The following is a 17,700-nucleotide window of genomic DNA, read 5'->3' on the forward strand; positions in this document are numbered from 1 at the left end:
ACATCGGGCCAACTACATCATCGTAGTACCCTCATCGTTACGTCCAGAACTTCTGGATGTTCTGCATACTGACCAGACGGATGGACATTTTGGATTTTCCCAAACGTTAGTGAAAATACAGAAAAAGTACTACTGGCCCCGCTTCCCTGCCGATATTACCTACTAAGTAAAAATCTGCCGAGAGGGTTAACAACAGAAAAAAAACCGCAACAAAGCTAGCTCAGCTGCTCGAGCCCATCGAGCCACCTAGCTGGCCGTTTCAGCAAATTGGCATGGACCTACTTTGGCCGTCCTCAACGTTGACTTCCGGAAACAAATGGATCGTCATACCTATTGACTACCTCACCCACTATGCCGAGACAAGGGCGTTCCCCAAAGACAGTGCAACAGGATTAGAGAAGAATGTCGTCCATCGTCATGGTGCCCCATAGGTCCTCATTACCGACTGAGGCATGGCACTTTCTGCTGACCTAACTAATGCGATCTTCGCATAAGAAGGAAGGTGGAAATCGGGAGTTTTAAGTTAGCGCTGGTGCTAGTTGTTTCCTTAGTCCGTTGTTACCTTTTAGGGGCGAGCCTCCTTAAAGCTTGGGTGTGTACATCCTTCGATGTTGTCGTACGTAGCAACCAGTGTCACATATCCGCTCTAGAGCGGGTATGTGCCACAGGGGATGCGAGATGAGAGATGGCGGTACTTCGAGCGTTCACTAGTTGGACGCACGGACGGATACATGAATGGACGGACAGGCAGACTAACAGAAGGACGGATGGATGGACGAAAGCGCAGAGCGGGTATGTGCCAAAGGGGTCGCGAGATGCGAGATAGCGGTCTTGGAGTAGTCACTAGATTAACGTACGAACGGACGGACAGACAGACTAGAAGACGAACAGATAGATGGACGGACGTGCGGACATATGGACATATGGGCACAAGAACGGACGGACAGATGGATGAACGGACTCACGAACGGACGCACCGACAGAAGGACGGACGCATGGATGGACGTACGCATGGTCACGTGGACGGACAGAACAAAGAATGAACGGATGGACGGAAGCATGGACGGGCTGGCGGACGCTTTGCCCCACTCATCAACGTTCACTCCGTGAATGTGCTGTGATCGTATTGCACTTCAGCTATTTAATACTGAGCATACAGCCGTAGAAGGCACCGCCGGACGACAGCGTACTACCCGAAGACCAATGATCTCATCGAGCATCCAAACAAGGCCATTGCTGACATGCTGGCCATGTTCGTCGACGTAGACCTCAAAATGTGGGACGCCATTCTTCCGTACGTCACCTTCGTATACGACACGGCAGTGTAGTGACGATGCAAATGTCTCCAAACAAGTTGATCTACGCAAGGAACCCAGCAACCACGCTCGACGCATTGCTGCCAAGCGTCGCTGACGAAGAAAACTTTGACGTCACCGTCTATCTTGAGTGCACTGAAGAAGCTCGTCGACTGGCCCACCTGCCCATAAACAATCAGGAGACGACGTACAGCCGCCGTTGCAATCTTCGACGAAACTTCATGCAATACCAGCCCGGCAACCTCGTTTTGTTGTGGACACCAATACGCCAGCGTAGACTCAGTGAGGATTTTCTTGGATGGTACTCTGTACCGTGCTGGGTAGTTATACGTGTCGGCTCATTTGACTACGAGGTTGTTTTTGACGGCATTATGAACTTTCAACGGGGGCGTGCACAACCCAAAGTTGTGGATGTCTTGCGCCTCAAGCCATTTCATGCACGAACCTGAGGACTGTAACATTTTTTTATTGTTGCTGTGTTTATTGCTTGTACCTATTTTTTATTCTTTTGATTTACTATTGTGTTTTCATCATTTTTTGAGGCACCGGGATGATGCATTTTTTGGAGGTGGGCAATGCAAGACTTCTTTGTACAATTTTGATATGGCCCCATTACACTGTAAAGTAATAGCTCGGTTCAGCTCGGTTCACTTGTTCTAATTATTCCCGTACTGCTAGCATATCAGAAATGAAATCTAACCTTGACCTGCCCAATTTAACTGTCCGGAGGAAACTGGTGCGACTGCATTTTTTTCATAAGATATTTTTTCACAATCCATCAATGAAGCGAGACCTCATTTCACAACCGTCATACCACTCATCGCGCATTGATCACCAGCATAAGGTTGCCATTCCGTTTTGCCGCACCAAATTCTTTTCAGCAGCCTTCTTACCGAAAACAGCCGCCGATTGGAACCACCTTCCTTCTTCCGTTGTAACAATAACAGACCATTTGTTATTCAAGACTGCAATTTCTCAGCAATGTTTGTAACTATACGCAGTTTACATTATCTATCTTTGTCTTGTATGTGCTTGAATTCTTACTTATACATTTTTAGTTGATTTATGTTGCCTTCGTGATTTGCGCACCTGACACTTGTTTCTTTTTTTTGTCTTTTTTTTCTTGTGTGTTATAAAATGTTGTACCCACCCCCTCTGTAATGCCCTACGGGCCCTGAGGGTATTCTAATAAATAAATAAATAAATATTTAGCGCAAACCTTGCCTACAGTTTTTGAGAAGCTTCGGGACTGTAATAGATAATTTTGTTAAGATTACGCACTCTTGTGAAGATTACAGATAATTTGGGAACTTACGTGGCTGCTAGTAAAAATGCTGAAATATTCGACGGCACCTGTATAAGTGGCGACACGCTTCACCGCTTGGCAGTTCGGTCGACGACCGGTGCTCTGTTCACCACTATCAGTGCCAGCGCCTTGGCTTTACTTTTTACGTGGCCACAAGGTAGGCTGAATAAACAGTTTAATGTGAATATCTAGTCTTCTACCTTTCTCAGCGTCACAACACTGTGATAAAATTTCTGAAAGGTATGTTCACTTTGTGGTTTGTTGTCAAGAAGAATACATTCAAATTATTTTTCGACTTTCTGTACACTTAGCTTGCGTAGGCAGGTATACTTCTCTGCAGGGCTATGTGAACAGCTCTAAGCACCTTTTTATTGAAGAAACGCTCAGGTGAAACAACAATACCTCCCTCGTTGTCAGCTTGCACGAACATTCAATACTTCTTTTAAGATGTTGGGACCCTAAAGCTTCCTTGAAAAGTTGAACGCGATAATGACAGCCTGTTCCTTGCGCTTACTTCAAGCACTCAGTGAAAGAAACCTACTCCACATGGCTATAGGCCCACTATGTGGCTTAAAGAAAATAGGCGCAGAAGCCTGTGTGTCTTTCGTAGCGGTGACTGGCTTTCAACCACGAAGTCATTAGGATAATCACATGTAATGACACCCACTGGCAATGGGTGCTTGTACCACGCTTTAATACTGCAATAGTTTATGTTGCAGTGTGAAGAATGAATACAGGATGCGTTTGTTTGTATAGCATGAAAGCTACTTTCACTGCATTTCAAAGTAGAGAAAGTTCTTTTCACTGCATTCGCAAGTCTCAACGTGGCCGTTTTGTAGAACAACCGCTTGCCACGCAAACGACCAAGGTAAAATCCCAACTCCAACCCAAACGATGTTGGTTCGATCTCCACTTTGACTCAAAAATGTTTAAATAATTTATCTTATTTGCATCATTTCGGAATTTTAGGTCACGCATAAGATGATGGTTTTTCACTCACAACCAACGATGGTGGCGCCGACGCCGGAATTTCTGCGAAACAACAAAACTACACCACTGTTCAGTCGTTTGCCAAGGCCATCTTACGGAACTTGGGATTTTGCATTTGAAGATTCAGTTCATACCTTACAGAAAGCATCTTGATTGATCCTGACTTGCCTTTACTGATAGAACCTTCTTCAGTCTCGTCAGCTCATGGGCGGAAACCTTAAGTAGAACCACATATTTTGAACCCTTGCGGTAACTCTTCGCACTCTATTGTGCTAACTCTGCACTTTCGAGAGCAACGATGCACACAAACGACGCCCCAGCAACACATCGTTTCAACTTGCTTGAATTAGCGGTGCTACAAGATGCTCGACATTTCTGATTTTATGAAAAGCAAGATAATCCGGGTAGTCACCCATGCGTATCAAACGTAACTAGTGATAGTTCACATCACAAATCTGTGGTGATAATTTTGAGCATTCTGTGGACGTTTACTTATGGAGGTTTCATGGGTCTAAGCTGGGCACTTAATCCTTCTGGTGTTATGGCCCTCCGGGTGCAAAAGGCGTAGATATTTGCTCTAGAGGTGGTTTTGGTGATGTAGCACACAAGTAGATCAGTCATAGCAGCAAAGTTAGGTGCGTAAAGAGACGCGCCATTTCTATTAGAAATATAGCTTTTTATAACTTGCCCTTCAGCTAGTTGGTAAATCCACATAATGAAAGCGTTTAGTGAAACTTGATAAACCCTCAAAACAACCGCATTCACATGCGCTTCCACTCAAGAACCACACACATCGCACACATTGCCTGGTATCAGCTGTAGGATTCTTTGGATTATGCCCACGCAGCACGCAACGTGATGTTCATTCATTCTAGCGCCCACCCGCTGATTCAACCTTTGTTAGTTCAAACTGTCATGTTTTAATTAGTGCGCATTTACCGTGTATCATACATAGGATACACGTCCCAAAAATAACCTCTGTTTATGAATTTATCTTTATCGGGGATTCATAAGAATAGGGACAAGGCTCGATGAAGCTTCGAAGAACATGGGGTTTATGAGAAACAGAATGTCGCCCACCATGGTAGTTTAGTGATTATGCTGCTGGACTGCTGACCTTAAGATCGTGGGGGCTGAGGCGACAGCATCCTAATGGGGAGGCCCGTGTGCCTAGATATATGTGACGTTAAAAACAGCAGAGGCCTAAAATTTTTGAGATTTTTCACTAGGGCATTCGTTATAGTTATACGGTCGCTTTAAGACTATGAACCCTAACATTCTGAATGCTAACACCGTAAAAATGACTCTTGGCAGGTTTCGACGTGAGCGGCATCAATTTCCTCTCAAGCATCGCCACGACATTCAACAAACTAGGCGTGCGACGACACCGCTGGCAAGGCGATGGGAGACCCAACCGGTACATCGACGTCTACCCTACACTTAGAATGTCCTGGGTCACAGCGCGGCGAGCCCAGAACAGCTCGGTGCGGAGTTACGTGGACAAGGCCTACGTCTGGACTGCTGACCACACTTTCACCATCCGTCGATTTCTGAGGTAATTAGGTGCCTTGGTGACAAAAAAAAAAACAGAATTGAAATCGGGAGAAGATTTGTGTGAGCGCAAAATCTCACACACTCATTTTGTGCGTGATTTACAGAGTATATCATCAATAGTGGCTTGGAAAGAAATACTCAAAATCAAATTAGCCCCGAACAGCAATGCGAACAGCGACATACAGCACTTTCAGTGTCCCAGGCTTGCCTTGTTTAAAAACTCAAGTTCAAGTCGACGTCCACTAGCTCTTAACTAACTGAGATGGAGAAATGACCATCCAGGAAATGCGTTGGTTAAAGTCAGAATGAAAGACATAGTTACCTTGGATATAACTGTAAATATGATGTCTAAATCAAAAGGTTTGTGTGGGTTGATTCCTTTGTTTGACGTGGAGAAACGAGTTGACGAGAATTCTACCTTTGAATGACTTCACCTCACCTGGCAATCCATCGCAGTACTTACTTCTTAGCATAAATCACCTCACAAGTCAAAGTGTTTCTGACTTTTTGTTTACAACTTGTAACTTTTCGATCACAATCAACAACTTGAATAGGGATCGCGTTAACGAATGACATATAATTGACACTAGCTTTCTTAATTACGATAAAGTCTTTCGTCCCTTCAAGGATGCGTGCTAAAAATGGCAAGCATCCACATATACCGAATTTAGGTTGAAGAGGGTAAGGCCACAACTGCATGCATATGTTATTGTAGAGGCTGGAACGCTCGAGGTGAAAGGCATTGAGGGAGAAAATATAGGGCATCCACTGCGGAAATGCGTGTCTCAAGATCCCGTACAAGGACGTGTATTGTATATTTTAGATGCGAAGCAGCTATTAAAGCGTAAGCTGATATGAGATCGCAACTCGGGTCTTGTGGAGCGCCGTGTTGTCCGCCACCGCAACCCGCGTCCGTAAACTACATCGCGCGAAATAAAAAAAAACCTAGTAATGATGACACAGTCAGGCTCGAACTCGGGTCCACTGGGTGCCATCCCAGTATGCTACTACTGAGCCACGCCGGTGCTTGGGACTTGTTGGCAAGCTTGTTTTAGGCAGACTTGATATCGGGAAAGCAATCACGGTATTGCGAGTAGTTAAGGGTTTTAAAAACCGAAAGAACAAGCATTCGTCGCATAATGCGAATAGCGTAACGAGTGGGTCACCCAATGGTCTACTCCTTTACAGAAGCTCTTTTTTGTTGAGCTACCAACTATGGCATATACCCGATTCAGGCATAATTCCTTAACGTCGTCAGCAACTGCATAAACAATTGGCACGGAATTCCTTGCATTAGTTTATCAGATACTAGCTTCTGAGAATAAATAAAAAAATGCCATTGCGAAAATTTTAGTATTGATGCCGTAGTGGGCGTCAAGCGAGTGTGCTTGATACCAACTACAGCACTTACCAAATGAGTGTTAAGAAAAAGCTCTGAAATGCTACTCTTCTAGCTTTAGCTTTGGCTATGACTGTGCTGCGCCTTCGGCGCAGGCCTGGCCTTTTCTGACCAGCGTAGCTGTGTAACGCTCTGAATAACGAAGGAAGCGTCAAAGCAGTGCAAAGAAACCTTGGGATAGGCAAACACCGGATGTATGCACTAAGGGACAATGAAGGAAGAGTAACTACTAATATGAACAGGATAGTAAAATTTGCCGAGAAGTTCTACAGAGATCTTTACAGTAGCCAGCACAACCACGACTTTAATAAAAGAACCAGCAGTAACCCAGATCACACTCCACCAGTATTAATAGAAAAAGTTAGAAAAGCCTTGCAGAGCATTCAAAGCGACAAAGTTGCTAGTGAGAATCAGGTAACATCAGATCTCCTGAAATTTGAAAGACAGATTGTGTGAAAAATCCAGCGAACCCGTTTACGAGGTGTCTCCTGATGGGAAGATAAACCAGAATATTGAAAGAATGCTAGCATCATTCTAATACATGAGAAAGAAAATGACAAGGACTTGAACAATCACAGGCTGGTCAGCTTGCTCTACGTAGTATACAAGCTATATACAAAGGTAATTGCTAACAGAATTATGACATCATTAAAATTCAATCAACCAAATGAACAAGCAGGACTTCGAACAGGCTACTGAACAATCGACCACATTCATACTATCAATCAGGTGATATAGAAATGCTCAGAATATAGCAAACCACTATACATAGCCTTCATAGCTTACGAGAAGGCGTTTTATTCAGTAGAAATATCAGCAGTCGTGTAGACACTGCGGAATCAAGGCGTCGACAAAGCACATATAAATATCCTGGAAGAAATGTACAGGGGATCAACTGCTACCATAGCGCGTTATAAAGAAAGCAACAGAATACCAATCAAGAAGAGTGTAAAACATTGGGTAGAATCTCCCATTGCTATTTACCGCATGCTTACAGGAGGTTTGCTCAGGCCTAGAATGGGAACAGTTAGGCATAAGAGTTAATGGAGAGTGCCTTAGTAACCTGCGCTTCGCCGGTGACATTGCATTGCTGAGTAACTCAGGGGACGACTTCAAACTGATGATTACGGAGTTTACAAGGAGAGCAGAAAGGTAGGACTTAAAAATTTTCTGCAAAAAAACGAAAGTAATGTACAAGAACCTCAGAAGAGAACATCGCTTCGAGATAGGTAGTAGTGCATTTGAAGTTGTAAAACACAATGTCTACTTAGGACAGGTATCCGCGGAGCCGAACCACCGAAGTACCGATCGAAGTAACTTGACGAAGAAGAATAGGGTGGAGCATATTTGGCAAGTATTCTTAAATCATGACAGGTAGATTGGCACTATCCCTCAAGTAGAAGGTACAAAACAGCTGCCTCTTGCCGGCACTTAGCTACGCAGAAGAAACCTGGAGATTTACAAAGAGGGTTCAGCTTAAGTTGAGGACAAGGCAGCGAGCAATGAAAATTAAATTTGTAGGTGTAACGTTAAAAGACAAGAAAAGATCAAAATGGATTAGAGAGCAAACCGGGTTAAGGATATCACAGTTGAAATCAATAAAAGGAAATGGACGTGGGCCGGGCGTGCAGCAAGTAGACAGGATAACCGCGGGTCATTAAGGGTAACTAACTAAATTGCTAGAGAAGGCAAGTGGGTTAGGGGGAGACAGGAAGTTATGTGGGCAGATGAGATTAAGAAGTTTGCGGGTATAAATTGGCAAAAGCAAGCACTGGACCGAGTTGACTGGCTGAACATGAGAGAGGCCTTAGTCCTGCAGTGAACGTAGTCAGGCTAATGTATATATATATATATATATATATATATATATATATATATATATATATATAAATATTAGGAGTAATAATTACCTGGACCAGTTAGTCTACCTGAAGGTATGGGATACGGCACAACGGGAGCGTTGTCAACAAGCATAAATATATTTATTCCCCTATATATATATATATATATATATATATTGACGCGTGTGTACTGGTGGACAAAAACAACGTTAGGGGGATTTGGCGGGCGCCAGGTAGTGGAGCTCTGGCTGATTGAAGATAAAGAAGGCGATCTTGCTGTTCGGCTGTTCGGCTGCTGAGAGTCGCTGTGTGAACGTTTATCTGCCTTTGGCTCGCGCTGTACCGCGACACTGATGGAGGTGCTGGGACGCAACCCTACCTAATGCTCCATACTCCCACTGGGAGCCGTTCATCTAGCTCGGACGCATTGTCACCCATTGCAACTCCCGTGCAACGGTTCAGTCGGCGGCTGATAGGCCTCGCTCCAGAGCTCATGCCTTCCACGGAACCTCGCAAGTGCCGATTACCTCTCCAAATGGCCAACGCCAGTCCGCAACCGGCGCCCCAAGGCCCCCCGCCAACACAGCCTTCACAGGTAACCATCTTTCAACCTCTGGTTCCCTATCACTTTAGTGGCGGCGCCCATGAAGACGTGGACGACTGGCTTGAGCACTACGAGCGGTACAGTGCGAACCAAAGGCAGATAAACGTTGACAATATATATATATATAAATATATATATATATATTTATATATATATATATATGGGTGTATAGTTAAGGGCTCGTTTTTCCGGGTTTAGCACAATATTGACGCATGCCACCATTGATGAACGAGCCGCTGCTTTTGAGGAGAAGAGAACATTTCCGTTTCTCTGGTTCAGGTGAACTCCTGGCTGTATGTCTTGTTTTGCTCGTGACATCACTGGTTGAGACTCTTGAAGTGTACTTCGGCTGTGTCGGCCATCTTGGAGACAGCTACATCTCCCAAGGGAAGAAGCAGCCACCGCCCTGTGGCTAACTCCCTCAATTTGGTTCCTTCGCATCGAGACCCAGAAAGATGGTAACTGCGATGACAAGCCAGGCGGTACAAACCAGCGATGCCCATGGTTCTTTTCTCGCGCATGTTTTTCATGTGCCACAGACACAAAAGCCGTTCTATGGAGACATGTTCGAGTATGTTGATGACTTGCTCGACCACTTTGATCGGGTTGCCAGTATAAACGAATGGGACGATGTTCGCAAGCTGCGCCGAGTTTGCTGCTACTTGGAAGATTCTGCGAAGACGTGGTAAGGGAACCACGAGGACTCTTTTTCAACCTGGCAGGAGTTTAGCCGAGAGGCCTGTGACGCCTATCGCAACACCGAGAGAAAGGAGAGGGCCAAACACACCATATCCTGCAGAAACCAGTGGCCGAACGAAGGAGTAGCCATGTTTGTCGAGGACATGATTCGGCTCTTCAGGCGCGTGGACCCTGCCATGCCAGAGGTAAAGAAGGTGCCACATTTGATGCGCGGAGTAAAAGAACAGCTTTTCGCTGGACTCGTGCGCAATCCGACGACAGTCACCGAATTCATCAGTGAGGCAACCACAATGAAACGTACTCTGCAGCAGCGGTCGTCACATTACGAACGCCAGATCCCGGCCACTGCATGCTCTATCGGCTCTGACAGCGAGAGACAGGCCCTCACAGACTTCATTCGAAGTATCGTTGGGAACTAATTGCGACAGCTTCAGGCAGTGGGATGCCATCCACCTGTGTGAGTCCTCGTGAATGTAATCAGATGAGAAGTTCGGCAGGCCGTCACACCTCTGGCTGCAATCGCACCACCTATTTCCGAAGCCCCAGTCCTAACATACGCAGTGGTATTGTGATTCCCTGCTCCACCGGTTACATATCCTGCTATGCGGCGGCCAAAGTACCAGGCTATGCAACGATTCCTAGACACTACCTCGAGCCCGTCTATCATCTCAAGGTTTCCGAGCACACCCTTCTACTTGCCGCCTTCCTCAAGACAAAGTGGTAGCAAGGCAAGCACGTGGTGCACCTCGGCTAACTGTCCGCTTTGCCATCACTGCGGCGAAGTGGGTCACGTATACCGGAACTGTCAATACCGGCAACAATGTCTCCGCGGCTTCCAACCTGATGCTAACTATGTCTCCGCGCCTTCCAACCTGATGCTCGATGCCCACGCTACGGGGCGCGCCCCCGCGAAATTGAAGCCTATCTCAAGGGCCAGCGAACTCCTTCGACTATTCATCACCACCAGTCGAGATCACTATCACCTCGCCAGTCTAAGTCACCCAGTTTGCCCTCATCGTCTTCCGCTCCTTTCAGGAGCCGGTTACCAAGTCCCCGCAGAGGAAACTAGGAACGGCGACTTTTGGGGTGAAGTCGTGGTCCGGCGAACTGTAAAATACCCTCCTTCGACGCAACGACCCGACGAGGACTATTCCTGTTTTGCAGTGTTCTCCGACAGCAGAAAGATTGTTTATACCGAAATCCCTGTCTTCGCCAACAGTCATGCTGTCAACGCCCTCGTCGGCAACAGCGCCACACTGCCATCTGAACTGAGGAAGTTTACCACATCGTCGCAAGGACCCCAGTTGTGCACGGCAGGTGGCCATCTGGTGATGCCTACTGGTATGTGCACGGCACGCATTCCAATACGTACGTCGACATTTGCGGACTCTTCCCTCCTATTGCGCGTCTGCTCTCGTCAATTCATTCTAGGAATGGACTTCTGTCGTGAATACGGTGCCGTCATTGACCTCCGTGAATCACTTGTGTCGTTCGAAGATCATTTTTGCGCTGCAACTGACAGTACGAAATTCCGGAACAGAGCGCTCCTTGTTACCGACGATTCTCTGACTCTTCCACCTCGAAACAGCCTCTTTGTCAAGGTAGAATTGGAACAGGACGTGTTTGACGCAGTAATTGCAGATGCTAATTTGTCTCTCTTTATTTCACGACAAATCTGTGTTGCTCGAGGAATCATTCAGCCTAGCAACAGGCATGTTCACATGCTGGTCACGAATATCATCGATGAATATGGCTGCCTTACAAGATACACTGCCATTGCATATTTCCAAGAACTTGCCGATGCCGAAGGTTCGTTTACGTTAGCTTCATTTTCATCGAATTGCCACCCTGACGAGGCCTTCGCGAGCACTCTCGACGTAAACGAGAGTCTACCTTCGGCTCAACGAGAAAACCTTTTGCGTATACTCGGCTCATTTCAAACTTGCTTTTCCACTGCGTCAAAGGTTAAACAGACACCACTTGCTCAGCATCGTATCATCACGGAACCCACCGAAAGACCCATCCGACAACATGAATATGGGATGTCGCAAAAAGAGCAAGACGCTATACGTGACGAAGTGCAGCAGATGCTTCAGGACGACGTCATCCAGCTATCGACCAGTACCTGGACTTCGCAAGTTGTTCAAATAAAAAGAAGGGTGGTATGTTGTGCCTTTGCGTTGATTACCGTAAACTGAACAAGGTCACCAAAAAGGACGTTTATCCTCTACCCCGGATAGATGACTCGTTGGACCATATACGCAATGCTAAATATTTTTCTCCATGGATTTGCGTAGTGGCTATTGGCACATCGCAGTAGATGAGCACGACTGTGACAAGACGGCTTTTATTACTCCCGACGGCCATTGCGAGTTTAAAGTGTGGCCTTTTGGTCTATGCTCAGCGCCAGCTACTTTCCAAAGAATGATGGATACGGTTCTCATGGGGCTCAAAAGGCAAGCATGTCTTGTTTACCTTGATTACGTCGTGGTCTTCGCAGACACGTTTGAACACGTCCAACGCCTTCAGGCAGTTCTTCAGGCAATGAGAACTGCGGGGCTTTCTCTCAAACCTGAGAAATGTCATTTTGAATACGAAGAACTAAAGTTCCTTCATCATGTTGTGAGCCATTTTTGCATCCGCCCAGATCCGGAGAAAACCCGCGCCGTTGCCGCCTTTCCTGTGTCCAAATATAAGCGCGACCTACGCCGATTTCTGGGGCTTTGTGCGTGTAACAGGCGCTTTGTCAAAAACTTTTCGAAGATTGCTGAACCCTTCAAAAGCTTACAAAAGACGGTGTCTCGTTTGTTCGGGGTCCCGATCAGTGCCATGTGTTCGACACCCTTCAACACCTTCTCAGGCTCCACCTGTACTCGGTCATTTCGACGAGAGCGCCGACAGAAAATTACACACTGACGCCAGCAACGTTGGACTAGGCGCGGTATTAGTTCAGTGGAATAATGACGTAGAGCATGTGATCGACTATGCGAGGAGAACGTTATCCCCAGTGGAGAAAAATTATTCTGCAACCGAAAAAGAATGCCTCGCTGTTGTCTGGGCCATAACAAAGTTTTGCCCATAGTTGTATGACCACCCATTTAGGGTAGTTAGCGACCACCGTTCCCTCTGTTGGGTCATGAATCTCAAAGATTCCTCAGGTCGTCTAGCCCTATGGAGCCTTCGGCTACAAGATTTCGATGTCGCCATCATCCACAAATCTTGGCGGAAGCACACTGACGCCGACTGTCTTTCACGTGGACCGGTCAAAAATACCAACACTGACCTTGAAGACAACGACACTTTTCTTTCTGCCGTATCAGCAACCAGTTTGGCCGAGCAACAGAGTCATGACTCGGAGCTCATCCCGCTCATTGACTACCTAGAAGGGCGCACTTCCCACCCTCCTCGAAGCTTTGCACTCTTGATATCCTCCTTTCGTTTCCGTAATAGAGTGCTTTATAAAAAGAACTTTCATCCTACACAAGCTATGTATCTGCTTGTTGTGCCAACCACGCTTCGTGGTGACATTTTACGTGCGTGTTATGACGAGCCATCGTAGGGACACCTCGGCTATACGTGCACGCTACAAGGGATTCAACGCTTCTACTACTGGCCACGTCTCGCAAAGGCTGTGAAGCACTACGCACATGTCGCGACTGTGAGCGGCGTAAAACTCCACGTTTACAATCAGCGGGACTACTGCAACCAATAGGCCCACCAAAGGCGCTCTTTCAACAAATTGGCATGGACTTGCGGGGGTAATTCCCCACGTCCTTGTCTGGAAACCGGTGGATTCTGGACGCTACTGACTACTTAACACGCTATTGTGAAACAAAGGCACTTGAAAAAGCCACCGCAGTAGACGTCGCCCAATTTTTTGTTATCAGCATCGTCTTACGCCACGGTGCGCCAGCTGCAGTCATAATTGATCGTGAGACGGCTTTCACCGCAAAGATGCTGCAAAAAGTCTTGCGATTAAGTGGCACGGAACACAGTGAATCAACGGCTCACCACCCGCAAGCAAACGGGCTCACTGAACGACTCCATAAGGAAATTGCAGACATGCTGTCAATGTATGTGGACATTGATCACGAGAACTGGGACGCCATACTTCCTTACATAAATTTGGCGTATAACACTGCTGTTGAAGAAAGTACCGGTTTCACGCATTTTCGCTTAGTCCATGGTCGGGAGGTCACGACGATGCTCGACGCCATGCTCCTGCACGACAACTTTGGAATATGCCACACAGATGCCGCCGAATTCGCGCAGTGCGCAGAAGAGGACCGTCAACTTGCTCGTCACCATACTCAATATTACCAAACCGCAGACGCGCGCCGCTACAATCTTCGTCACCGTGAAGTTATTTTCAAGCCTGGTGATGGTGTCTTGGTGTGCACCCCTATACGACAGCGTGGCCCTTCAGAAAAGCTTCTTCGCTGCTACTTCGGCCCTTACAAGGTCGTACGACGTCTCAGCGATGTTACTTGCATGGTCCTCCCAGAAGGCACTTCGAGACGTTCCCGTCGCCCCCGCAAACTGAAGTCATTCACGTTTCACGGCTCAAACAATACTTTTCGTGCTGTGAATAACCAGTGAAGTGATTTACTTAATTATTAACTTCATGTCTTTCTTTTTGTTCCGTCTTTTCCTTCTATTCTTTCCTATTTTGCCTATTTCTCTTTGACTCTTGATTCCACAACCGACTACGTTATTCCGACTTACGGCAATCATTTTGCTCGCATAGGAATTTTCATCTCATTTCCTTTCTTTGCCTTCATGTACAGCATCGAGACGATGCTTCTTAGAGAGGGGGTAATGACGCATGCCACCATTTATGAACGAGCTATTGTGGTTCACACTCGTTTTGTGGAGAAAAAGAAGAGGACATTTTCGTTGCTCTGATTCAGGTGAACTCCTAGCTGTAGGTCTTGTTTTGCTCATGACAATAATAATAAGATCCAACAGACTATAACGCCAATAAAAGTATAGGGTAAGTTATAGGACAGAATTGTAATGTAAGTGGGAAGAAATAAAAGTGGGTGAAAAGATAATTTGCCGTGGGCAGGAACCAAACCTGCGACATTTGAATAACTCGATTGATGCTCTACCAACTGAGCTACTACGGCTGTTTTCTCACCACCCACTTTATTGGGTATATATATGTGAATTAAACGTTGGAGTGTCAGTCAGCACCACTAGTGTAGCCATGGCGGCGAGTGTGGTACACCCTTCATGAGCCTGTTTGGCATCACATAGAACGTGAACTTAATACGAGTTGGCAGCTGACGAATAGTCCCTCGTATACAAAATAAAGGCACCAAGTCTGCCAGAACGAGACCCTCGTTAATGAATAGGGAAATAAGTGTATACATAAGGGCTGGTTTTTCCGTGTTCAACAAAATAATAATGAGATATAACAGACAATAACGCCAAGGAAAGTATAGGGACGGTTATAAGACTAAATTGTAATGTAAATGTGACGAAAGAAAAGTGGGTGAAAAGATAACTTGCCGTGAGCAGGAACCGCACCTGCGACCTTCGAATAACACGTTCGATGCTCCACCTACTGAGCTACCACGGTGGTTATTTCACCAGCCACTTTATTTTGTATATATATATATATATATATATATATATATATATATATATATATATATATATATATATATATATATATATATATATATATATTGTAACAGACTAGAAAAAGGTAGAGAAGAGAAGCAGAGGAAGACGAAGAGTCTTGGCACGATCGCAGTGGGCTGCCGCAAACGACCATCGTTCACCTCCTGTAAATAAAAACATCTTATCACAGCTCACTGTTACAGTTGTGGTGGACGTGCTGGGTAATCGACACCCGAAGACGGAAGATGAACCGCAAGTTCTTCGACGGAGCCGTCGCATTGCTGGACTTCCACCGAATCCATCTGGTCTGGACATGTCCCACAACGCAAATGAACACCGACCCCTCTCGACTTCTGCGCCGACCAGTTCGGCTCCACAACTGAGAGATGCTCGTCCCTTTGCCGGCAGACCAGATGAAGACGTCATGGCTTGGCTCATCCATTACAAACGGGTGAGAGCCGCTAACAAATGGGATGCCGCTTCTCAGTTTTTGTACGTCGCGTTCTTTCTGACGTATACTGCATTAATGTGGTACGAAAATTGGGAGGAAACGCTAACGACGTGGGACATATTTGGTTCTGAAATCAAAGAGCGTTTCGGCGACCCAACAACGATAAAGAAAAGAGTAGAACCGAGGCTAATGCAATGCGCTCAAGTGCCAGGTGAAACTTGCACGACCTACATTGAGGAAGTCATAAAGCTATGTAGGACCATTGACTCCGGAATGTCTGAGGAAGACAAAGTCGGGCACATTCCAAAAAGAATTGCCGAGGATGTTTACAGTTTCCTCATCGCGAAAGACACCTTGACATCTGTCACCGATGTCATTCGTCATTGCCGCCATTTTGCGCAACTAAAGACGAGGCGCATCACGCCAAAGTTCGGCAGGCTACCCAATGTGACGACCATCGCGAGCATAGACAGCAACCAGGCGCTTGATCTTGCAACAACAATTCGGCAGATAGTACGTGAAGAACTCGGCCTGTACACGCAAGTGGCAAACCGCCCAAGCACTCATCCCCCCTATCAGCCACCAGAGTTCGAGCGAAACGTTGCTTCATTCTCCTCGCACCGAGTGGCGGAGGGCTTTGAGGATTCTGATGCCACACCTCAGTATCAGCCACGTCTATACGATAGAGGCCCTGCCTATGACGCACGATCACGACGAGTACAGCCACATTGTTATACTCAGGGCTCTCAGCCGGACTACGTCCCGCTGCGGCAAGGACAGTACCAACCCTACTACCAAGATGTAACTTACGACGAATACAATGAATTTCAGAGAGTGGCACAAACCTGTTCTTCGCGTGATAACGAACTTCTTCGCCGACAGCAGCGGCCCAGGATTCGTTCCATCGAATATAGTATAAACCGGGACCCTCCCGTGTGCTACAACCGTGGTTTCACTGGGCATATTGCTCGGTATTGCCGCCAACAACGCCGCCACTCACGAAGGACACCAGCCACGTCTTTGCCACCTAGACCCGGTGCTTCATATGACCTGCGGACAACCGACTTGTTTCCAAGGGACCGTTTTTCGCGCGAGACCAGACGCAGTGATTCGCCAGCATCTGAGCGGAGTTTGACACCACCATCCAACCGTTGTCGTCGCTCGCCGTCTCCTCTGCGTCGTTCTTCTCCGCTGCCGGGAAACTAGCATGCACAGCCAATGGAGGTGAGGTCACCGGACGGTCTTTTCAAGATATACCTCTGCCTATTGTTATGATCAAAAACAAAGTGAATGTGTTGATTGATGGAATACCGACGATGGCGTTAGTTGACATTGGGGCGACTGTGTCTGCGATGAGCCTGGCCTTCAGAAACCGCTTAGGTCACAAAGTTATGTTTTCATGGGACGATACAATCACCTTTCGTGGTGTAGGCGGCGAGTGGCTTAATCCTCTTGGTGTATGTGCTATCAGTGCTGTCATTGGCTGGAAAAGTATTTGTATCGGAATTTCTAGTTCTATCTCGTTGTTCGCACGATGTCATTCTTGGTATTGATTTCCTGGAGCAATGCGGTGCTTCCGTTGACAGTGGTAGTAGGGAAATATCACTAAACAATTTGTTTCTACCGTCGCTTTCCGAAGAAGACTACCGTGGCGAAGACAGGAACACACTTAGTGTGATTGATGAAGTGATAGCATCATCTTGGTGCCTGACACCCATTCGAGTCTCTTCCACAGCGGTTGATCATGCTTGTGTTGACCTCGTAGTGGGGCCTCTGCGCAAGAACTGTTTTAAGAAGGACATACTCGTGCCTTGTTCTGTTGTGCATGACAAAAGGAGTAGCAACATTGTGGGCGCTGAACTGTTCTGGCACGCCGGTTGTGCTTCCTCGCGGGATGAAGATAGCTCTCTTT

General features: G+C 46.5%; 1 protein-coding gene across 1 annotated transcript in view; it reads left to right on the forward strand.

Moving 5' to 3' along the window:
* LOC119165529 (dermonecrotic toxin SPH-like) overlaps window positions 1-17,700 on the forward strand; it is an 82,292-nt gene that overhangs the window by 30,497 nt on the left and 34,095 nt on the right. Inside the window, exon 6 of the mRNA XM_075872923.1 lies at window positions 4,927-5,167. Coding sequence (XP_075729038.1) covers window positions 4,927-5,167 — 241 coding nt within the window. The remainder of the gene's footprint in view (window positions 1-4,926; window positions 5,168-17,700) is intronic.

The sequence above is a fragment of the Rhipicephalus microplus genome, chromosome 9 (assembly GCF_043290135.1).
Source record: "Rhipicephalus microplus isolate Deutch F79 chromosome 9, USDA_Rmic, whole genome shotgun sequence".
Taxonomy (NCBI): Eukaryota; Metazoa; Arthropoda; class Arachnida; order Ixodida; family Ixodidae; genus Rhipicephalus; species Rhipicephalus microplus.